At 37.6% G+C, this 25791-nt stretch overlaps 1 protein-coding gene across 1 annotated transcript in view; it reads right to left on the bottom strand.

The window, feature by feature from the left end:
- The window catches only part of NEK7 (NIMA related kinase 7), a gene marked incomplete at its 3' end in the record, with an annotated part of 54197 nt that overhangs the window by 19488 nt on the left and 8918 nt on the right, over window positions 1-25791 (bottom strand). Inside the window, exons 3-6 of the mRNA XM_082002927.1 lie at window positions 18384-18446; window positions 17720-17830; window positions 2613-2721; window positions 305-412 (exon numbers count right to left, since the gene is read on the bottom strand). Coding sequence (XP_081859053.1) covers window positions 305-412; window positions 2613-2721; window positions 17720-17830; window positions 18384-18446 — 391 coding nt within the window. The remainder of the gene's footprint in view (window positions 1-304; window positions 413-2612; window positions 2722-17719; window positions 17831-18383; window positions 18447-25791) is intronic.

Raw genomic sequence — 25791 nt, 5'->3', positions numbered from 1 at the left:
CTAGCATTTCTAGAAAACACTACTCTGTTTTGAGCCAGGAATGTACATTAAATGATTCAAATAAAGGGGGAGCAGGGCGAGGACAACAACAAAAACCCCAATGATCTGCACTGCTGAAAGGGACATCTCAGGGTTACAGCTTTTTGGGATTTGTCCATGGTGCTGACCGGGTTTATTATTACTTAATTAAAGTTTTAGCAGGACCTAACCCTTTTCTTCCTCCTCATGAGCGGGCACAGTATTTCCACAACGTAAAAAAAAAAACACCCACCTCCCCAACACCTGTATCTCAGAGAAAGCTTACCTAAAGAATGTGCAGCTGTGGTTTTGGAGCTGAAAAATCGACCAAGTCCAAGGTCTCCAAGCTTTACTACCCCTGTAGCTGTAATGAACACATTAGCTGGCTTTATATCTGGGGGGAAAAAAAAAAAACAGACCAAAAAGAGGCTTTTATTTACAGCTAATATTAGCAAAATTTGACCGGGCTGTTCAGAAAGAGCAAGTCTGAGATTCTGAATTTCAAATTAACTATTTTAATAGTACAAATATCACCCAAACAAAAAATTAAGAGCCATGGAAAGTATTTTAAAAAACAAACAACCAACAAAAGCAAACAAAATACCCCACAAAAACTCACACACCCAAAGAAGCATATACAGGAGTTCATTACTATTTTATATAAGCTATATATAAGGACTTCCATTAGAACTAGAAAACCTCTCATATCTTAACTAACAGACAAAAAATATGTTCAAGAACTGTAAAATATATTTTTCATCACTTTTGCTTACCATATTACCCACAGTGGCATGATGTTATTTATTTGAAATAGCTAACTGATTCTCTTTAATGGCAGGCATTAAAAAAAAAAAAAAAAGCACGTTTTACTCAGGAGAATGGTTATTTGAACTCATCAATGGAATTGGGCTAATCAAATAGAAACAAAGAAAAATAATGATGTATACCCCAGACAGTTATTTTTCACAAGTAATATTCAGTTTAAGTTTTAATCCAATCCTTTAGAGACAACAAAGACTTTTATTTTATGATTTTTAACAAGGTACCTATCCTGTTCGTCTTCTAAATAAACTGACCTGATATTTGCTTGGCAAGTGAGCTTAGTTCTTACTCAGCTCAACAGCAATGTGCTGTGGCTCTGAACTTTAAGAAAATCACTTAACTTTGATAAAACGCAATTACAGTTTGCATAAGATATGGGTACAGCGAAAGGAATAACCCTTCAAACACCAGCATTTTCAGGTTCCCAGTAAAAAGTGACAAAACCTTGTAAGCTTTAGAAAGACAGAAGCAATTATGTTATGCTGCTATCTGACCTAGTTATCAGGAGTTTGGATCACACTTTATGTAACAATCCAACACGGATATCAGCTCAACTTAAAAATAGGTTTAATTGTCATTGATTTCGGTGCATAACCATGGAACTGTTAGATTTGCTGTAGGTCTGCCAGAAGCTTTGAAGGTAGTATCTCAGTTTAAGGAATTTAAACTCATTTTGGTTTGGAGCTAAAATACACTAAAATAAACTACTTTAGTCATAAAAGCACTAAAAGAAGATATTTATACCCTATGGAAAGAATGTGTAATTTATGTCCTCTCTTCATAATTTGCACTTGCAGATATCTGTACAAATGTAAAAGGGAAAAAAAAAAGAAAAAAGAAGAATCACAAGGGAAAGCGGGGCAGGGGCATCTAAGTTGATCTGCTGAAGAGTGCAACATCTCTAGCTGCAAATCACAAAGCTCAGCAGATAGAGGGACTTTTTGCAATTTCACCTGAACCTAGAAAGGCAGCCCATATACAACTTGCAACTCAAAGCCAGAGGGATTTCCAAGGCAAAAAAAATTGTACATCTGAGAAACAGCTGTACTATGATCTGTTTTCTTTGACTCAAGAGTTATAAGGTAAAGTGAAGACAACATACAAAGGACAGCAGTACAGAGGCTTAAAATGGGTAGAAGAGATTTAGTACCTGACAGGGATAGCTGGCAACTACAAGCGCTGTTAGGACACAGTACTTGACACAGAGATTGGAAATGGTGGAGAGGAGCAGAGAAGGGGAGAAAATGTTCACAGCTGCACATAATCCAGTAGATAAGCGAGTGGGAGAAGGGCCTATACATCATCAGAAGGCATGGCGAGAGGCAAATACTTTTGTAAGAAAAAAAGTGCAGGAGGTGAAAAGAATGGATGGATAGTTGTGCAAGAATGCAGGTAACAATACTTGGGAGAGACAACGGGCAAATACAGAAGAAGAAGAAGAACAGGACAGAAAATAAGAGACAGCAAAATTAACTGAGCAAGCAAAGAGGCAGCAGTGGCAAGGTCTCCATCACTTACAAAACTATCACTTGTTTTGAAAACTTGGTGTCACAAGCTACTGCTGTAAACAAATGCCTGTTGCAACAGATACACAACCACACACTCCTGTCACACTTCTCCATTACTTATAAAACATTTCAGAAACATACATTGTGTCAGCTGTCAAAATTGATTCCATTATGACTTTATTTGGTGTCATTTGCATTGAACCAGCTTAATTCTCACATAATAAAAGGTTTAGTAAAGACAAATCATCTTTGATCCTATATTACCTCTATGCATAACACGACGAGAATGCATGTGTTCCAAGGCACTGCAAAGCTGAACAAAGTACTTCCAAACTGTCCTTTCAGGAATCAATCTCTTCTGTTTCTTAAAATGCTTAAAAAGAAAAGGATGGACACTTAATATTAAAATTTAAAACTTGCATTAAATGACTGGAAAAAAGAAAATATAGAAAATCCTTCATTTAAAAAACGATTATACAGGATGAGATTATACATTATACACTTGAGATTATACAAGAAGCTCACAACCTAATGAGAAAGGTTTAACAAAATTTCTTGACACAGAAAGCTTTTCCCTTAAATATTAATACACAGAATCATCAACGTATGTGTTTAAGTCAGCAAACACATAGAACCACAAATGACATTAATGAAATATAACTGCTATCCCTAAGAAAACCTTTACATGATATTTAGCAATCCTCAGTACAGGATTAATGTGGTCAGAATACTCTAGCATAGAGTAAGTGGCCACAGAACAAGTAATGGTCAGATATAAAGGTATGTGCCACAGAACTTCCCAAATGAAGTACTTCCTTACACCAACATTGATTTCCATATCCTCATTTTCTAAATAGGAAAAAAAAAATAGTAGCGACACACAATCACAAACAAAGATCATCTAAGAAGAGTCAATCAGATTAGTCTTCGAAACTTCTGCAATGCATAAAAGGGGACTAAAGGAACTGTGATTTCTGAAAATTTCAGAGTGATCTAGCTCCTGTTCAAGTATTTTCCATCCTGTATAAACAACCATTACCGATCACTGGTAACAGTTCAATAGCCTGTTAAAGCTTACGTGAAACATAATTATGCTCTGCTACACTCATCTCCTTCAACTATTATATTCAGTGACTGGAATAACACAGTCCTCCAAAAATACATACCGAAAACCTGGAATTCAGCCAATGCTAAAACATGCAAGTTTGATCATTATAAGTTTTGCAGCTAAAGGTAAGACAACTGAAAAATTGTTGCTCATTTAGTCTCTCTTTTTAACAGATTTTAAAGTTAAGTACACAAAGAAAATACATGAACATTAATGCTAGCAAAATTTTAGATAAAAGCAAAGTACTTCAACATACTTTAATAGCATGCCTACACACACACACTTCACACTCATGCACACACTAAGAAAGTTCATACAATAAACATTTATTACTCTGGACAAATAAAAATATTTTCATATATTATGTACCACTGAGAAGTTGACAGCTGCGACTACATATTAGAGACATGCAGCAGTATGAGAAAGGTGTTTTTAAACTAGCTATAGCAAAATGCATCAGTGGTAAAAGGATCATAACATTTCACCAAAATGTTTTTAGTTATAGGGATTATTTCAAAATGCATTTTCATTTAAATGAGGCAAAACATATAAATTACTTATTTAAATAGAATTTTCTCTCAGTCTTGGACTGAATCCAAACAAACCCTGTGTATCTGTTCTCCCCATAGCTGGATTTGCATATCAGAGGATTGTTTGATGTCAACAGGAAGATGGAGACCAGGTTTCTTTTCATTTAAAAACAAATACACAATACATGTAAGTATGTACACATGAAAGCATATTTCCTTGATTTAAAATGCATTCTGAAATTATCATAATTGTAACTAGGTACTTTATCTAAACATTCTGAATTACTATTTTTTTAACTCAAATCTAAGTACAAGCAGTGATGAAACACCATTCACCACATGTCTGAAATGGGAAGATTTTCCATTACAGATTTCCATTCTGACGTACTTAAAGCACATCAGTGTACTTTCAAAGTATTTATGTACAAGTATTCTTTTAACATTTTATTCATTTGCCATCTCTAACACTGTAGCTGATTATACACTACAAAATCAGCTTCACTTCTTACAGTGCAAGCATGCAATATAATAACAGTTTAAGACATAGTTTCGTTCTACTGAAGGCATTAATAATTTTGCATGATAATAGCTTCTCTTCCTGAAAGCATCAATATTATTAACCTTGCAGAATTTATCCATCTAAGGATAAGGGGATGCAAAAGAGAGCTGCTAGATTTGTTAACAATGGTTAAACAAAGAAATAGGCACCATTTTCACTTGTATAGGTTTAAAAATATTCCAGTATCTTTAAAATATATGCACTGAACATTGTTTTCTGTAGTAATTAATTACACCAATCTTCCATCAAAATACACATTCTCCATGTTTTCTTGGGCTGCTGTCCAGACAAAATAGTGATGAAAAGCCTCCACTACCAAAAAAAGATTGATTTTGAAAAACTAGCTATTGAAACAACTTGTATGTTTCTAGGAAAACAGTCCAGCAGGCAGTGTTAATTCTGAGAAAAGTCAGTAAGGAGAAGGAATCCCATACCTGTTTAGAACCTTGCCTTCCTAACACAAAATATAAGTTGATGGAAAACTTGGTCAAACCTATTTTATGACGAACAGTACAGTTAAATTCATATAGCACATCTTAACCATATTCCAAGCAGGATCCTTCTCTCCTCCATTTTAAAATAGTCCACAATGCAAAATGCAGTTCTTACGCTTGTGCGTTTTGCCCCCTTCCTGCAGGGAAGCCAAAATGCAGAAGATACAATGCCAAAAGAATAATTTATAACCTCTGTTGTAGCAGGGTGTAGTAGCACCACAAACAGTTAATATGGAAACTAACTCACTGCCTAGAGCTGTAATGTCTCAAGCATCCTAAGGGCCACATAATTAAGTTAACTCAATACAGTTTTCTCCCATTGTATACATGTTGCTACTACCTGCCCAAATTTGACCTCAAAGGAATATAGCCTGACAGACAGCTTTCTAAAGTACTCCCATTTTCAACATTTTTACTATTCTGCTTCCTCCACCTGTCTGAGGCTCAAAGGACAGTCCTGAGGCCCCTCAGACCACTGACCTTCTAGGATGTGACATTAAAAAAACCAACATAATCCTGTTTGGGGTGAAAGATCAGTCTCAACATAGTTGAAACTGTGAAAAAAAGGGAACTGCTTGTGCATGTGCATTAAAAATTTGGGCAGTGTTGCAAGCTAGTGTTTTATCACGTAAACTGAGAATACCAGGCATGCTCAGGCACCACTCTCCCAGCAAGAATTATTTGCTTCAAAAAGCCATATCCCATGAAATTTCCATCTCTGTCTTTGAGAATGGAATCACAAAAAACTACTTTGAAGAGTTTTCACAATGTCAGTACAGATAAAACTGCAATTCAGTCATTTAAGGCAACAGGAATTTTTTGTGGTCATAAATTTGCTATTCAAATGCCTTAAGGAGCTTTAAGGTAGGCAGGTTGTATCATCAGTTCATCTTCTCATCCCTTTTTACAGAATGACTGAGCAGTTTCATTATAGGAAAACAGAACTCAACTAGTTTTCTCTAATGAATGGCTAAAAGAAAAATTAAATATTCTTCAAATGTTTCCATCCCAGTAAAGTTAAATACAGCTGCCCTGCACCTAAATAGCATATGCCATTCAGTTTCTTGGAGGCATAAAAAAAAGTAAAAGATAAATAGGGAGAAAACTTGAAAGCCAATATAAAAGCATGGGATTATATTACACTGAGTTTGTAAAGATGATGCTTTACAAGTCAAATTCTGAAAGCAAAACTGAGAGCCGTTAGCAAATGGTCTTATCTAGGCTTAACAAGCACCATTCAGAGAATATTCTTAAAGGATATATGCAGGACTATGTTTGGCTTTTATAATAAAACCAAGGATTTCCTGCAGATGAGTAAAGAACAGTGAGTATAGGTGATTTCAATACAATTCGGGATTTCAGATATGACTGCCTACGTCTCAGTAACCATGCTTGGAAAACATTTAGCATTCAGTTCTTACATTAGTGTCTTAGAGAATTTTAAAGGTGTGATTTAGCCTGGTTTAGACCTCACTGAATAGGACCAAAAAAAAAGTAAAAAAGATTAAAAAAAAAACAGTGAGTGTTCAAGAGACAAACTGGACTCTAGAAAGCAAGAAGTTTATGAACATCTCTTGCAGAAAGATGATAAACTGATCATCTACACAATTTTGCAGAGTCATTATTAAAAAAAAAAAAAAAGTCTGTGAAACTGTCAAAAAAGCCCACCTGAACATATACCTGTGCATGCTCTAGGCTAGAGTTGCCTTCTGAAAGGGAGAACTTTGGGGAAAAGTAAAATGAGAATGATCAATGCCTTGCTTTAAATAGATTTCTTTTCCTGTCTTTCATGTTTTAATTAAGATCTTGATCACACCTGTCTGTTCTGGTGACTTCACTTCTGGCTTACAAAAATGTGAAGGTTTTGGTGTTTGGTTTTTTGTTTGGTTTTGTGGTTTTTTGCTATTGTTGTTTGTGGTTTGGGGGTTTTTTTTGCTTGGTTTTTTTACATTTTATTGCATAGACTTATCAGAACACAGTGATTCAACAGCCAGATACTTGTGGGAAGAAATCTGAACTTCATCAAGAGGAAATTGATACAGAAAGGATTATTACAAGGATCTTCTGAGTAATGAAGTTCTTGGCCATTTCTGTCTCTTTTTCTTTGGGCATCTTTTTTTAATATGGACTAGGCAGAAAGAACAGAGAGAGGACAGAGGAGGTCAGGCAGCTGTAACACAGAATTATGGAAGTGCAAGCAAGAGTTCTCACTCAGTGAATAATACAACAGAAACAAAACAGAAGTAGCAAGGCCATGCAGGATCAAAAAGATAGACCAGTGAAGATGGACTTCAACATCTCTACATTTCAGAGTCAAGATCAGAGACTCAAGTATATAGAAATGAAGCTTCTGCAGAAGTCTTACTTTCTGTTTAAAAGGCTGTATAATTTTAGTAGGAAAGCAGCGTCCTAGAAGCTTTGTCTGGCTCTGTTCATTCATTAATTCAGCTGCCTATCTCTTTAGACTGTGGTAAGTTTTCTGCCATTCTTCCTTGCTTTCTATGCAGAACAAAAATAGAACTTTCCACCACATCTTGATTCATTCATTCAATTTGATCACAAGGTGATGAGATTTGCCTACATTTCAAGAATAGCAGCTGTCTCTTAGCTGTAAAAACAGAACAAATAAAAAAAATTCCAAACTATTTGGCATCTATCAACTGAACACAGAGAAAGTAACAAGTACTTGGCCAATGAAGTAACTAATAACAGTTTTTTTTTTTAAATATTCATCTGGTTCTTTTTCCAACCTTTCTTTACAGTTCTTTACATCTGCAGTTACTGAAGATGCCATACATTTATTTTTTCTTTCCAGAATCCACAAAAAAAAAAATATATTAAAAAAAAATCAATCTTCCTCTATTAGTGATCTTACGATACAACAAATAACTTTATTTAATCAATAGCAATAAAAGACTAAGTCACAATACAAAAACTAATAGGCAAAATAATTATACTAAAAGAAGTACCTACTAGCATCAGAAGGCCAAATCAGTAGAATGAAACTGCGGTCTTTCCAAATAAATAAATAAATAAATAAATGGATAGCCCACCACATGGACACCACATAATTGACATAGAAACATCTTCTCAAACACAATCTTCTTTCACAGAGAATCAAAATAAAGACATCTACTTACAAGAAATAAAGCCTTGTAAGAAAAATGCACGTCAAAATTGTCGTGTTTTCCATTTTTAGTATATGTTCTTTTATGCTAATAATCTATTAATCAGACAGTTAAGACTGCTGATTAAACCCTTAGACAGCTCTGAACAGTCACTTTATAGATATATACACACACACATTGTATGCAATTGCCTTTGCAAGGATTCATTTCATTTTTCCTTGTTGAGTAGTCCACCTACAGTCACTCTGTTTCACCCAACATTTTTGCTCATGCAAAAAAGCAAGAGCACAGAGTGTTCAGAGATAAAGATCACCTACTGAAATCAGATCTACTTGCAGAGGCACTAAAATAAAATTTCCCATACTGCATCATTTTCATTGTCTCTGCTATTACCGCTGAGCGGGGCTTCTTAAAACACATAGCCACATATTTAAATTCAACATATTTGTTTACATGCATCTCTCCAATAAATCCCCTTGGGAAAACTGATACAGCATGAGGAGGTGAAACTCGTGCTTGAATCATTAACTGTACTTCCTAATAAAAAGGAATAACATGACATAGTAAATACAGAAGCTACTATCTTAACTTTTTCTTTTTACTACAGACAAATTCAAAACCTCTCTTCATTCTCAGAAAGTTATTTGTATAGCACAAACACTGACACTGCGATTTTTTCAAACACTGCTGTGTGAAAAACTGAAACTAATCTACAAGTATTGTTTACAGGGTGTTTCAAACAAGAAAAGCACCCAGAACTATTATTTAATACAATCTTTAAATTCTCCCTGCTCTTTGAAGCTTCAAGGAGCCAGGCAATTCTAGCACCAGAGGGCAAAGGTGGAGATGAAATAGCCCAAGCATTTCTACCCCAGTTAGAGCTACTGGAACAGCTTGTGTAATAGTTAAATGAAGTTTAACATCAAGTCAACTTTTCATAGCTGACTGACAGCGTTACTCTCCAAGTACAGCCAGCCAGCTTGCACAATAGCTTCAGGTGTGGTGTCTGTGAAGGGGACTGTCCACAAGACAAAACAGTGTTGATAGTCTAATTATTTTAGCAGAAAATCTGCCTGCTAATTCTTATTGCTCCAGTGGCAGACACCGACAACGGCTGATTCGCAGGAAAACGAACAAGGCTGCCTGGCAAAAACCCAGCCCAATTACCCCACTGGTTATAAACCGCAGGACCAGTCAGCTTTCCTCCCGCCAGCACACGGACGGAAACTGCTGCCACTGCTCCCGCTCTGGTTACCTGCGGTGGAGGGCAGATGCTGACAGTCGGGCACCTGTCAGACACCCCGGTAACACGCACGTACGGGGAGCAGGAGCTTACCAGAACTAGCTCTCCTGCCTTGGCAGGGCTCCATGCCTTTGCTTTTTCTTTTAGGATTTCGCATCTCCATCTATAGAGTGACTGTTTCCCCTAAGAACACCCAGCACCCCTTTTTTACCTTCTACATAGCTGGCATGTATATACACAAAGTTGAATAATGATGCACTATTTTTTAATTGGGGGGGGCGGGGCGGACACACGGTGAGGAAGTTTCAGAAAAATATTTTTTTTAGTAGCTCTATAAAAATTAGTGGCAAAAAATTAGCCTGACTGCGGTTCAAAGGCCCAGGTTTCTCCTTTAGGAAAAGGCACATAAAAATAATTTAGCTTTGATCTGTAATCAGCACATTCTGTGTTACAGTATCCTAACATATTATATGTTTCTTCAAGTTACACTATCTTCTTCAAGTCTTTACAAGAAAAAAATATTTTTTTTTGTTAAACCATGACAAAAGGTGATATAGAATGTGAAAAAAACATTGAGGAAAAAATATTTTGAAGCTTGTAACATTTATCAATTATGTAGCTTCAGCAAGGTGCCAAACTCTTCTATATTATAAAACATTATCATATGCTAAACAAAAAGACTACGAGTCAGGAGATTTGGCATTGGTGAGGTGGCAGTGGGGTTTTTTTTGTTCTTTAATTAAACCTAGCAGCCTGGGTGGGGACAAAAAAGCACAAGAGACACAGATACTGCTGAAAACCAAAAGAACCAGATTCCATGTTTTAAAATTTGCATTTACAGATCATGATAAATCAGTACCATGAAAAGAAAATACACAACCATGCACAAAAGACTCGTTTGGAAATACTTTTTCCACAATCATGATGTCAAGTATTTGGACGTAAATATATGCATAAGCGAAATCTCAGAATTAAAGCCGCCATAATTTCTCCCCCTTGAGAGTGTGTGTGCACGCACAGTTTTCAGTTCTGTTTTCTTTCTTTATGTCAAATGATCCTTTTCTCATTCATCCATGCCACTCAGCTAATGAGCAGTTTGAAGGCTTTATTTACTGTGTCCTATTCAAAACCTATTATTAAATATAAGTCTCAGGGAAAGGTACAGCTTCCTGGTATGCAACACTGGAGTATCAAATTAATAAAATAAACTTCATGAAGTTTATCTCCACAAATGGCCTTAGAAATGATGAGGTAGTAATATCCACATTTTACAGATTAGAATAGGGGCAAAGAATTAAGATCAAAAGTGTTAATTAATTCTGGCTCCACTTTCAGCACCTCCTTTTCAACGTGCTTAGCAGTTGTACGTTGTAACAGTTCATCTTCAAAGCAGAGTTTCCACTCAGAACAGATCAAGTTATGAACACCCAATACTTCTACAAATCAAACCCTAGAGTTTTACCTTGATTATCAGAAATACAAAATGAGCAATTACAATTTCCACCAAAAAACAGTGGTTGAAGTGGTTTATACAGTATCCGTTAGGAACAGTACTAGAGACAGTAAGAAAGGATAGTCTCTGGAAGAGCATTCAATTGATTAAATAGTATTAACCATGAAACCTTAGTCTTTCTTGAATTCCCTGCCTTGAAAATGATTACTGCAGCAAAGGCAGCAGCACAGATGCAACAATTGGTGGTATATGTACTGCACCACCATGATTCCTGCCCAGAGTAGCTGCACCCTTAACACTGAATAGAGCAGTGGTTCTTCAAAGAAGAAATAAACCTGTAATTTGCTGGAGTGCAAGATTTTTGGTTGGAGGATTTTCTGTCTTTGAATGCTTGATTTTGCAGATTCAGTGTTGCTTCCTTAGGTTATAAGCAATTCCCTAGATTCACAAAAGCATAAAAATAACTACAGAAATGCAGGCTCTCTATTATATTGCTATGCACAGCTTACCAGTTGGCACTTTTACAGCCACAGCTAGTATTGCAGCTGGCCAAGTTGCACAACAGAGTATCAGCCTTCAGGAGGTAACGGATAGGTACTGCCACAGAACTTTGTTTACATTTGCCAAAAGCAGAACAGCAACACTCATGAACCTTGAGTCCTGTTCCACACTTGACGTGGCAGTGCATTACAGGACAGGTTCTTCTTTGTATTCCCCTGTATGTGATCTGTAATTCCTACACAACCTGTCTCATCTCTGCCCCCATCCCAGACCTGTCCCTTCCCTACTTCTGTTGCTTCATCTCATTTTCTCCATTTACACAATCACATCCTGTTCCCAGCCAGTCCAACTTACCCCATCCAGGCCCTCTCCCCAGTGGCTGCCCATCTGTCTGTCGCTGGGATCCTTGCACAGTCTGTCCTATCCTCTAACAACACGCTAGCTCTTCTCTAATCCCACTGTGCTCATGTCCAGAACTGGAATTCCCGTTTCACAGTTTCCCAGTCCATTACTCTCATTCTCTTATGCTCCTCCGTCTCTACTGCCTTGCCTCACAACTTCCTGGTCTACCTTCTCTCAAAAACTGCTCACCAGCTACCCCCAGCCCACTTATCTTCCCTATTCCCAGTCAGATCCTCTCTCCCCCCTTAAGGGTCACTTAGCTGCTTGTCCCAGCCTACTCTTCTGTCTGCCTAGTCTTTTGTCTTCTCCACATTCATCTCAGATTACTCCCTTCCCTGTGTTTTTAGAATAAATACCCCCTGAGAGATAGGAAAGCTTCAGTCCATCCAAGACATCTGGCAAAAGCTATTTCTGGCAAAGCCATTTCAGTCACCCATACCACAGGTTTAAGAATTCATAGTCACTCAGGTAGTACACAATGCTGTTGACACCAAGAGATGCAAGAGGTTCACGCAGCTCTACATGTACAGAAATTCTGCACTTTGGCTGCTATGCTCCAGCAATGTCTGTTGAGGACATGAAGTCTTGTGTTAGAGAAATTTAAGTTTAGGTGAGTTTTCACAGCCATTATTGTAGGAAAAATCCCCTTTCCAAGTTTTAAGTCTCTGTTTCAAGACACAATGGGCTTATGGTATTTCAGATATAATGGTTGTTAGATTTTAAAATAGATTAAAAAACGTACTTCTCAGCAGAATAGTAATTTTTACTTAGCTGTCTACTAAATCATACAACATTTTTAGAAACACACACCCTCAAGCGGGCAGCCGGCATGTAACATTTTAGTATGAAATTGTTGTATTTCGACAAACTGAAAACACATTCTCAAACAGCTAAATCTTTGGCAACCGTACCAGCAAACAGTTACTGCCCTGCCACACGTGTGTGCACAGCAGAATACAGTTTCTGGACACTGCCATTCAAGCTACATTGGAGACACCATCATCATCCCACCAGCCTTGCAAACATGAATGCCAATTATCTCCTACAACTGCTACAGTTGTAAATCAATGTTTTGTATGATAAAGAGATTGCCAAACAATATAGCCAGTTAATACCTGAGGGTTTCCCAAAACACTGGGTCATGCCCCAGGAAAGGGTAAACACCTGACCTGCTAAATTCTGACACTGCACCTCTTCCTTATACAGATGCTTCCCTGACTTCATACTCCTACTCTTCCAATTATCACAGCGAAAGAAAATTATCACTCTTGCAATTAAACAAACTCAAACTATGGCCAATGTGTGCTATCAACATTCATCAGCTAACGCCACTGCCTGAAAAAACATCTCTATTTCTAGCGCATCCCCAGGACAGCAATCCTCCAAAAGATAGTTTGAAAAAACAAGTAACAAGCTTCCATTCTCAGCAACATAAGCAGCCTCACTGCAGCGAGAACGATTAATCATGGGCTACTAGCCATCCGGCAATCGAGGGCAGCTAGTTTGCAGACAGAAGAAATAATTAGCTTCTGTAGCAGTACATGCGCACTCAACTCTCTGCCATGCTGCAAGAACAGCTGGGCAAGATGCACAAAAGCAACTCATGCACAAGTTTCTGACCTGTACCTGATCACCACCCAAGTTCAGAACGATGCGAGTAACCCTGCATTCAGTGCTGCCCAGCCTCACAGACACCACGGAACACCTAAGATAAAGCAGACTGTAATAACTACCCCATGTCCCTATGTTGCTTGCAAATCCACGGCCATCACAACATCTCTATAAATCCCCAAAGGCTGTCATCTCGCCCCGTAGCCACCTCTGGCTGCAGACACATGGATTCTGCGATGGAGTCGTGGTTGCTTCACACAGGCAGGAGCAGCACTCTGGGCCGGCAAATCTGCCAATGACTGAAGCTAAAATTGCTTTCCACTCTTTAAGCCCTTAAAAAAGGGCAAGCTGTTCCGTAATGCAGCACAGGCAAGTTAGTCAACCCCAGAGTACTGCAAGTAAGTTCCAAAAATCCTCACTGCTAATATATTTTGGCATGGGGAGAGGAAGGAGGGCCTGCATCCCAGACCGTATGGAGAGGAGAAATTGTCTGGTGCAACTTCACACAGTGAAGCCCAAAATATCCACCACTGGTGAAACATCAGAATGATAATCAGTGAGATTTTAAACAAGTCGAAACAGAGCTCCAGCTACTTCAACAAGCAATTTAGATATGCACCAGTTACTAGGAAAGAAGTGACTATCACTGTATTTAGACTGTCCTATAAAAAACAAGTGTTTAAGGACAAAGAATTCACTGTTCCCGAATACAGAAACCTGAGATATTTATATGAACTTCATACCAATGAGAAGTTTTAAAGTATTTGTCTTAGTTTACCTAGCTAATTATAGTATGTTGGGGGGTTTTTTTAAATTAAATTTGAAATAAAATACACACAAAAATTGTTCACTGAAGAGTGGGTGAAATGCCTAGGTGACATTTTGTAGAATTCAAACTATTTTCCATCTATCTTGAAAAAGCTGTAAACATATTTTCAATTTTTTAGATGCAAGCTTTCATGCTTGTTCCCAAAACATGATTAACTTCTTTAAGATCTGTATGACTCATTCAGTTTAAAGTTTGGAATTCTTTTGTGTGCTAAGATAGTTTGTGAGAAAACCTAAAAATATCTGCAGGAATGAAATAGATACAGAAGTTTATTGCTGCTTTTTTAAAAAAACAACCTACCACAACATTTTAGTGTCTTCATAATATCCCTTCTTACAAGTCTTTCTAATAACTTAATATTTAATCTTAAATAATATGCCAATTATTCTGCAGGACAGTTCAAATTCTCATTTCAACATCTTCAGCACAGACTTTACTAACTAGTTCTTTTTACTGAATCATTATAATGTATTTTCCTGATTAATGCAATTAGTAGATTTTTATTTATGGCATTTTCTTTATCCAAGGTATCAACTGATGCTTAAAACAAAAAAATCACAAACCAAAAAAGTCCACAGAACAATTTTTGCCCTGTCACTATCTGTGGTGGTGAACCATGACTGACAGGAAAAAGGATCAAGCCTCAAACCTGCTTTACAACATATTTTTGTACTGCAAAAGGTGGTGGCATCACAAGGTAACACCAGGAGTTCTCATGAGCTACCCTTAACCTTGGCAGCCATGTACTATCACCATGTTCCACAGTAGAGACCACAGACACCGACAAACGACAGACCATGAGCAACCGGCAACTAGCACAATAGTTAATAATTATTCACATGTAAAAATCCTTGATGTAATAGTATCCAGCAGCCTAATTCACAGATACAGAAAATCAAGAATTTTTCCTTCTTTCACCATCCCTACACAGGGGTTACACAGCACCAAGGTACATATTCCAGTGCAAAACCAACTATAAGTCAAATGCAAGTATTTCCCCTTACTGATAATGTTTTATCAATAACTCAGTATTACTGACACGCCACATCCAAGAATTCTACCAGGCCATTACGAGCTGTAAGATAAGAAATCCTCAATTTTGGATCCTCCTACTTTTGAGAATGGAGGCTGTACTGAAGCATCTCTCTGACAGAGGAAATTAAAAAAACATAAGGTAAAGTGGATTAAATGGTGTATGTACATACATAAACACACAGAGACAGACAAAACATGAGATACCTCTGATTTCATTATGCGATTTGTAAATGCCAGTGCACAAGTGTGTGGGTTTTCCCTTTTTTTTTTTTTTTAACAGCAGATTCTAGGAATTCTATTAGAATCCATATCAATGCACCAAGTGATTTTCCTCAGTTGTCTAGTCAATGGGGACAAAGACGGTATTATTCACAGGTAAAAAGAGGGATGGTATAAAAGCTGGGCAGCAAGGATGGGGTTCATTAAGGGAAGAACTAAAGAATTCATTAAGGTGCACTGTGAGGCACAGCAGCGCTGCAAGGATTCTCTGATGAGCCAAGAATGTCCTAATACCCAAGTAAACTAGTTAAGCAGTTTTCCCCTCACATTAACATAGGTTTTAGTGTCATTCAAGCTGTGGTCATTTACAATTTCAAAAACATCCTTTCTACAAATCACACGAGTCCAGTACCCAAACACGCTTCTGGGGGTGCCTCAGCATCTTCCAACAAACTTAGAATGGCGTTCTGGCAAGAACACTGGAAACCAAAGCATGGTTTGTTTGTTTTAGTAACACAACATAGTTATTTACCTCAGTAGCATGACAGGCAGTCGTTCTGCTAGGAAGTTTCCACACCATTACGTATCATTTATTTTTCAGGCAATTTTAAAAATACTTCTTTAAGAAGATGCTATATAACTGATGTGCCTCACATTGAAACTCATACCGTCCAAGTAGTCTACCAAATCATTTCCTCCAGCAGCAGCATGAAGATGGAGTGCATTGTGACACCTCATACATATTTAATAATAGCCTGATAGGCTGTCATTAACATCAAACAGCAATCTAAGTTTGCTACATTAAACATGATCCCTGTGTTAAAAGCACAATCACAATGTTCCTCCGAGATCGAGCCTGCAAGAAATACCCACCGCCTTGGACAAGGTGTAATGAGGCCAACTGCACTGAAGCAGCCATTATTCACACACTGGATTTAAAATAGGGGGAGAAAAAAAAAAAAAAAAAAAGAAAAAAGAGGGAAAAGCTTCAGTAGGTCATAAGACCAGACATGCCATAAGGCAATCTGTCACAGAGTACTCATATTAATAACTGTTGTGTCAAAACTCAGCATTCAAAAGAAAAGACAAACCTTCCTTTATGTTTTATGAAATGTAAGCCTACAGAATAAGTAATTCATGAGATGAAGAAAAATATCAGATTTGGAAATAAATATTAACAGAACGCTGTCAACCTGTTTAGAATGAAATTTTGACTGTCCTACCCTACAATTATAAATCTAGAAGGGAATATTCTTCAAAAGCTCAAAAAAAAAAATCAGTATGAAAGTCTTAATGAAAAAGTTAACATTCCCTATTTATGTAGGTCCTAAGCAAAACAGCAGAACCCTGTTCTGTGCCCAGCTGCTGCTGAGCAAATGCTAAGTGGCTGGCATTATTTGTTCCCAGAGTTGTTGACAACAATAACGGTGTGCACACAAGAAAGTACATCAAAGGGACATACTAAAACCGAGATCCAAAGGTAAAAGGGTAGGAAAAGAAGGGAAGTAGTTATCAGATGACAGAGACAGACAAGAAAGCTAGTTAAAAGTTAATATAAGTTTCAGAATACAAAAGTTTACACAACAGGTCTTGGATAAATTTTTCTGATTAGATAAAGAACAGGCATTTAAAAGCCACAGAAGAAAGCAATTATACCATAATGCACAACCACTTATCAGTAAATTCACTGCATGTGATTTCAACCAAATATATCTTCAGAATATTTGTTAGACTCAAGATAAAGAAGGATTTAACTACACCTATCAAATGATGCAGTTATTTCCATTTTTATATTTATTTTGTTTGCTAAAATGGTTAGCAGTTGAAGTTCAAGATCTAGAAGAAACTTCTGCCTTATGACACCAGCCCTTCTCTGCCTTCACTACTATCACAGAGAATAGAATATTTGAACACAAAACACAATTGTGCCAAAAATCAAGAATGCCACCAAAATATATTGTTCCAAATGGTGGTGACAGTGCTTTTCTTCAGAATTTTTTTCTTCTCCCCAGCGCCAACATAATTTCAGTCTACTTATGTCCCTCTCTGCACTAACATTCTGGGCAACAGTGTTAAAAATACTTATATAAGTACAATATTTGGCACACATTTATAAAATTCAGTCTAAACACTCCACTTTTCTCCACAGTTCCTGACTTTCTCACTGCATTTCACCCAGTGATGAGCACACAGAATGAAAAGCCAAAAGAAGTTGAATGTTACAAGCTTTTAATTTTTTTAAAAAAAGTTAATTCCTACCTTTATCATTCTAGAGAGATCTCCAGCATCAGCTAATTCCAACACTATGTTCAGTTCATTGTCTTCAATGAATGAGGCATAATATTTAATTACATTTGGATGATTCAATTGCTAAGAAAGCAGAATAATATTGCATATTTTAGTGTAGAATGCATCTTTACCTTTTAAAACTGACAAATGAAACATCCTTATTTAGGCAAACAAAACAACCCCTAAAATCTATTTCAGTATGAGACAAAAAGTATATGCTTATGAGAAGCATTTACAGATCAGCATTTTGCAAGAACATGATGGCATTTTAGGATCAACATTATGACTGAAGCTGCAATTTTAGAGGAATTTTGCTTCAATGCATCTATGCAACAGAGTGCTAAATTTTTAGCTGAAACAGCAAAGTCAATTTTTAAAATCAGTATTTTACTATACACAGGACACAGCTATTTACAATACTGTGGTTTTAGCAGAAACTTCTGCATGAGAAGTTACCCATTTTTCTATAGAATTTACTTCTTAATGTTAGTTTTTAAAGCAATCAAGATTATAAAATTCCGTAAGTGGGGCTTATAAAAACACTACACAGACAACAGCGGACACCTCAAGTATATCTATGAAAAACTTAATATACTTTAACGATGGCTGCACAATTTTTAAACAAATCTTTTACCTTAAGAAGATCTATTTCCTTGATGCAGTCAGCACGGGCTTTGGCATCCATTAAATCAAATATCTATGCACAAGACATAAGACATTTTTATTAAGTGATAAAAATACAGCAAATTGAGTGATGATTATCATTATTTCATAGCACCCATAAAGCAACTTGAGTTATGCATTTCGTGGCAAGATGTAACATTGCAGTAAGAAATATTCCTAATGCTCTGATGTACTGATTCACTGAAGTATCAATTCTTTTAGCCCCCTCATAGGAAACAAGTCCATTGTAAGTACAAGTTTTCCAATGACTTAATTGCCACCTCTGCATATCTGTTCAAACACACGGCAATAATGCAGCACATTTCCTTCAAGCTGGTTCTAATCTAAATGTCAGCCTCCTCTCCCATTCCTGCTACACCATTATCACAAGCTTATTCTTTCTAGTATTGGGCATACTTTTTTCCCCCTAGTATCCTGCTACAGTCTTCCTTTTCTATTCTAAATAATGCATACACTTTTACTCTCTCTCTCAGGATCAAAACTTCATTGTCACCTCCAATTCTTTCTCTCCCATTTCCTTCCCTTCAGCAAGCAAAGAGTGGTTTGGCTTCTGTAATATGTTTACTAGAGCACTTTTTCCTAAGCCCTCATCTGTCACCTTGACTTTTACAGCCTTTTACAGTTAGACATCTCTGCTCTTCATTTTTTTCCCACCTCCCATCTGCTTCAAATTACTTTGCAATGAATCTCATTTTTGCCTCCTCCAGTCAACCACATTAAACTCCAAACAAAAATTTTAGTGGAGAGATTTTTTCCTGCCATTAGAGTCCTTGTCCACATTCTACACATCTATATTTGATCTAATGTCTTTATAGTTTCACCCCTTTTTTTTTTTTTACCACCTTTGGGTTCCCTTCTCACTTCACTTACTCAGATGTGCATCTCCATACACTGCCAACTATTCCATTAGAAATGACCAAAATGTTATTTCAAGGAACCCTTCCTCCCTCATTTGCCATTACTTTCTGAATAAAAAAACCCCCACACTCATCAACTTCTGTGTGGCCTGCCAATTACATTTTGAGCTATCCAGAATAATAATAGAGACGCACTATGAGTTCAGTAATTGCCACAGCATTTACAAGATTACCTTTTTCAGTTACATCATCTCTATGCACATCATTTCTTTCTAGACAGTCTCCAGAAAAAAAAAATGTATTATGTGCTGTGAAGATTACTGGTACCTGGTTCCATCAGCTCAAACTGATCAAAAGCTCAACAGCTGACAACTTCCATTTCATATCTTGCTACCAACCCAAAACAAATATAAGGATTAACAGCACTTTGAGTACTGACTGTCTGCAAAGAGGTCATCTCTGACCGCGTAACTGTCCATGTGAACTCTCCAAAGAAGTTCAAACAAATCAGGGAGTCCACATATGATCTGCTAACCCTCATCTTAATTTTCTATGCCACTATGCACAATAAGTTTATCATTCCTTTAATTGGCTGAGAGGAGAAGTCTAGAGACTTCATTCATGGAGCACAGTCTTCACAGAGCACACATGTGCTCTTGACTAGCGACAGCTTCCCTTCAGACATTCAATCTTCTGTCTTCAGACCCGGCACAAGAAAAAACAGCCTGGAGTGGACACAAGATTCACTTTTTGACAAAAAGACAAGTCAGGAACTGAAATGCCAGGCTTGTAGATAGTAAGAAGGGGGAGAAGGAAAGAAAGAAGAAAACAAAACTACTCACCAAGAAAGAAAGCGAATAAACCATCTCACAACTACTTGTATATTAATGCCAGAATGATGGGAAATAAACAGACTGAGCTAGAAGCAATTATTCAAGACGGAGACTGTGGGGGAGTTCACAGAAACACAGCAGGGTAAGTCACAAGAAAGGAATGCCAACATTAATAAAGCAATTTCAGATGTGGTAAAAGAAAAGAGTTAGTACTATATATGAAATTACAGGTACAAGTATTAAGAGGTAAGTAACACTGATGGAAAAGACAGAAAACATAGTTTATGAATTAAGGTTGGGAACTTAGTGGAGGAGGTGAAACAGCCTGCATCTGTTATAGATCTCAACTCTGAACGAAAAAAAGCATTGCTCTTTAATTGTTTTGACAATAGACTAAAGTCCTAGTATTTGGTACAGTCATGAAGGACTATAATGATCTTCCTAGGAAACACTTCGGAAAGTTCTAAATATGAGAGGTAGCACATTAACTGAGCAAGTACTTGGAAGGCATGAGATCATAATTGTCTTTTCCTGTAACCTAAGAGACCACCAAATGGAAAATTTTATACCCCCTCTCCCAAAAACAATCAACAAAAGTGTGTACCAGGGAGCAGGGAAAAAAAGGGACAGGTATAGGGGCACATCTTGAAGCTTCACACTTTTGCTAAGTTTGAGAAATAAGGAATATTCTTATGTCACTGTTAAATGATACAGCGATTAGACATAGGCAGAGAACTCCAAAAACACTGGAGAACCTAATCAAAGCTGCAGACAGAATTTTAGACTGAAAATTGTACACAAGTTACCTACTCGTAACATTTGGAGAAATTCCCCATAGCACAATTTCAAGATTCAAAACCAAAAGTTTCACTGTGTAAAAATACAGGGCAGTTTGCACCTGTTAATGACTGTTTGAATATGCCAAGATGCATATTAACTTACCTATACCAGGAGTATTTCCCTACACACCTAAATGAGCAATTTTTTTTTTTTTATAAGCTATGCCTCTGCTAGGGATATAAATCATTACCTCTCATACAGGAATAACAAAACAACAAAAATAAAGCCCTAGCTAGACTCAGGACTATGAAAGACCTAGGATCAAGGCATAGGAAAGACAGACAAAATTTTGTTTATGTATTCTGGCTGGTATTCCCACCAACTCTAATTTGTTATTAAATAGCCTGGAGTAGACTAGACCAAGCAGCTGCTCTCACAAAAGGACAGACTTAAGTTTTATAGACACGACGCCCTAAACTTTTGCTACACTTCATACAGCAGAGTGGCAAATTTGTCACAGCTTCAGTTAAACTATTTCAAACATTACCTAAATAAAATAAAGCAAGACAGAAACATTGAATCTTATTGTTCCTTACAAAGGCAGACAACCTGCATTTACTGTATATTCTTCTTGAGGATCTCCATTAGACTTTGACCCAGATCTAACCTCAAAAGACTATAAACAGCATTTCCCAGAAATCCAGAATTTCAGTTTCACAGACATTAACTTCCTCCAACTGTAAGATTGGGGGGAAAAAACCAAACAGAAACCAAAACAACAACAGAAGAAATCACCCAATCCATGGCCTCGGAAGAACCTCTGCCCTACCATACAGACTCAAACAGCTTGCAGAGATTTTCTTTCTGAAGAGATTATCTTTCCCTCTTGCCAAAGCGCTGCAGTTCAGATCAGAGGCCCCTAGTGTAATAAGCCATGTCAGCTCCCACAAGGAGGCTACTGCAAACACAGCGAGAAAACCTCTGCGCCTCATCACCACAGGGTGACTCAGCACTGAAGAACGTCTCACACCGAAAAATGGAAGCCGCAGTGAAAGACTTTTTAAGAGCTTAAGAACATCCTTTCAAGTGCATGTCAAAATTACACATGGCACCTGGCAGTGATCAGAAGGCTTGTTCTGCAGGAGCTGCTGCTGACCAGATAACCGCGCAGGAGAAACTGCCCTTTGCTTGTGGTTTACCACAGGCTGGCCATTAATGTAACAATATGAAGAGATGTCAGTACTTCCACCACAGCTGTAACAGCGCGTAGCTTTGCCAGCAGACTAATTCCACCTCCAGCTACTCCTACGCCGCAAGCCGACCTGAAAGGTCAGTTTACGCTCCCCGCTCTCCAGCGCACACGCGGCACGCAGACTTCCCGCGCGCGCGCACAATTTGTAGCCCTATAAAGGTGGTATTGCAATTGCTATCAGCAGGCCACAGGCCTCCGCCTGCCTCAGAAACACACGGCCTAAGGGCTTGCAACCTTTTCTCTGGACTTCCCTTGGTCTGAACTGCTCTCTCGAGCTGGCTTTAGCTGTAGCAGCACACACCTTGCAGTTGGGAGAATCAGCTGTGAAGAAGTCACTACAGTCAGATGACGTGTGTCTAACTTGGCTTTAGATTCAGCTCAGCTTCGTGCAACTGCGTGGTCTGAAGGAAATTACAGAAGATACAATAAAGGTCTAACAAAACCAGAGAGATTAACACCGGTAAACTTTTAGACTAAGACAAAGCATTAGCAGCTGACTGCTTGAAAGCTCTCAGCATAACCCCACGTGGAGCCACCGCCAGCACCCTCCTCCCAGCGTTGCTCGGGACGCGGGAAGGGTGAGCCTGAACAGGGCTGATGCGAAGAAGTGTGTTTACATCGACTATTGGGAACTAGCGGTAATGAGACTACAAGTGTTAGCATCACTGTAATCGGCTAACCATAAACGCTGCTGCGTTTTTTGATTAGACTGCTAGGGCATTAATTAGACTAACAATAAATTCTAAATCTTGACTCCACTTATGAGGTCAGGATCACAGGGTAGTTCAGGTTGGAGGTCTGTTTCTCTAGTCAGCACAAATTGCACAGTGTAACACACTCATTTAAAATTTTCATTATTTTTCCCCAATTTCTATTATCAAGGACTATGATAAGATTAACATTCCTACAAAGGAATTATGTTTGCCGTGGACAACCTAATAATAAGCAAAAATTATATTAAGTGTTTTTATGATGTGCCAGTTTTCACAAAGAGTGTAATCAAAAAATCTCATTACAGTAAGCACTATAGCTTAGTTAGCAATTACTGTGAAATTCCTGAAAAAAGTTAGGCAAATACAGCTGAAGAGACTTAAGAGAACATTTTAAAAGCTCTTATCAATTTTTTTTCCACTTAGCAAGAACGCTAAGTAAAACAAAAAGTCTATTTTAAGCTCTCAGTTCTTCATGTCCTAGTGCAATCAACAGCATACAAACGAAGAGTAGAAGGACAAGCACACATTGACACTTATTCCAAAATATTCCTCTCTGTGTGCTATGCAACTAAGAGATCTCTGATACCTTTGCATTGAATCACTTCTCCAGTACCTTCATGTGGGCGTAGATTATAATTTTTTCTTTCAGCAGTCTAGAAATATCAGCTTTAAGTACTGTCAAGAGATATTGATATTTTTAGAACAGTTTTTACGCTGTTGTAAGATACAGAGCATGAGCTGTTCCCTATGCAGATGTGTAAACAAGCAGGCTGCAATAGATGAAATCAGCTTCCTCAGCGAAGTTCTTACATACATGCTGTCACATGCAACTAGAGCTCCTAGAAGGCTATGTGCATAGCAAGAAGGTTTAGAAACATTTAACCACCACAGGGAAAACACCAGCCCTTAGCTTCTAAGTGTAGACTGTATCTGATCAATTACCAGCTACTGATTTAACTCATCTGAAGTGACATGCCAAGTTGGGAAATCTACTCGATGCCTCTTGCTCTAAAGTTTCATCACTTTTCCAAGTTTTCCTTTTCAGTATTGGAAAGGATAAAGGCCTTTCTAACCTCACCATTTAAATGACAATTCAACCTATTTCTGTTTGAAATTCTGTATAAAATAAAAACATCAAAAAACATTTCTAAAGCAAAACACAAACTGTTGTGTACACAACTGCTGTAACATAAACCTACAGACAAGCAAGCAAAATAAAGACTTGAATGTACATGAATATTAAGAGATATGATACCGCATAGCAACAATGAGCATTAGAGTATTTTGCCACCACAGCACTGCTGTGCTGAGACAACAGTGCTTCATAAAGTGTGAAATTACAAGTGCTTTTCTAAGATTAATTATCTCTAATTCAGGCCTGAAGCAGCAATCCACTGACAATGCACAATGAATAATGAATGCAAGTGCTAGATAAAAGGATTCATTGTCTGAATCCCTAACACAGGGGTCTCCAACTTTAGAATGAAAGGGAAGGAAAGATGGAACAACGTAAGGCAGAAGTGTAATCAATCTGGAATTTCATTGAAATATGCAGTTTCACATAATATTTTAAATTTTGAGTAGCTAAGGTTTACTTAAAGAATACCTCAAAGTGAACTCATACAGCATTACAGTCACTGACTTTAGATATTTACAACTCTTTTGCCCTTTAAGGATGTTTTGTGAGCGTTTATTCCAGTATCTAGCAGTTGCTTACTTCCCCCTTGGAAGTGACTAGAGTGCTCACGGCTCAGATTGTTGATGGTTCTGTCACAAGGGTTACTTATGGTGCCAGTAGTAGAGATGTTCTGCTTCTTCCCCAGGCATGATCCTTCAGTATAGTTTGGACCTCAGGCTTAACACATGTGAAGAAACTTAGAAGCTCTAGAAGCTCTTCAAACTTACACTGATATGTTAATAGTCTCTGTGGTTGATCTTTCCTGATGTTTCTTTGACTCAAAGTGTAGTTTAAACATTAATGAAAGTGAAGTAGTGAAGATTTGTTTTTTAATTCTGGTTTTATTTAGGTAATATTTCAACAGCATCTCTGAAATATAGTTCCATGGAAAAAGAGAGAAGCTAATTATTATAAATACCACTTCCCTAACTACAAGAAGGCAAACCACACCTTGGAGGATGAAGCACAAAGAGTACAATGAGAAGAAAAGACCAAACGTATCATTTCAACTGTAAATCAAACATTTGCTACATATCCTACTGGAAACCAAATCAAGAATTCTACTTCTTGTGTCATCTGGACTCAGCAGCAACTACAAATTCAGAAAGAGCGGTTTCTGTCACCATCTGCTTGTCCTTCCTCCCACAGCATCTTACTGCCACTTGCTTCTGCTCACATTGAGTTCCACAAACATACATTTTGTACACATTAATAACATTTATCAATATTGTACATATTTCAGCCAAAAAAAATTTAATAGCAGGAAATAAACATTCCTGTTGGAAAGCTTCAGAAGAACTCAAAACTGGCAATCCTTTTGGAATAAATAATGGCCTGAGATCCAGTAACTCTTCAAGAGAGGATAACTGAAGAATTCTAAGTCACATCAGACCTTGAAGGTAGAGAGGCAGAGACAAACATGGGGAACCACTGACCGAACACACATAAAGAGAACAGCTATACACCAAACCCAGCCAGGAAAATAAGAAGGGGAGGGTGTGGAATGGACACTACGTGCAAGATCAGTGAGGAAGGCATGTAGTAGTTAAGATGTGAGATGAGAAAGGGCAGAAAATGGGAAAGTAGACAAAAGTCCAGATCTCAGTTATGCTATTTAACACACAGTACAGCATTTAGAGGCACTGCATCAATTTGGAAATGTGGAAAGTGGTATCCATGCACAAGTCTAAAATAAAGAGAATAGAGCCTCTCCCTCATGATAGAAAGGAGCATTCCTTCTCTTTT

This window comes from Phaethon aethereus (genome assembly GCF_964289735.1).
Source record: "Phaethon aethereus genome assembly, chromosome: 8".
NCBI lineage: Eukaryota > Metazoa > Chordata > Aves > Phaethontiformes > Phaethontidae > Phaethon > Phaethon aethereus.
This window is presented reverse-complemented; position numbering and strand designations above follow the sequence as displayed.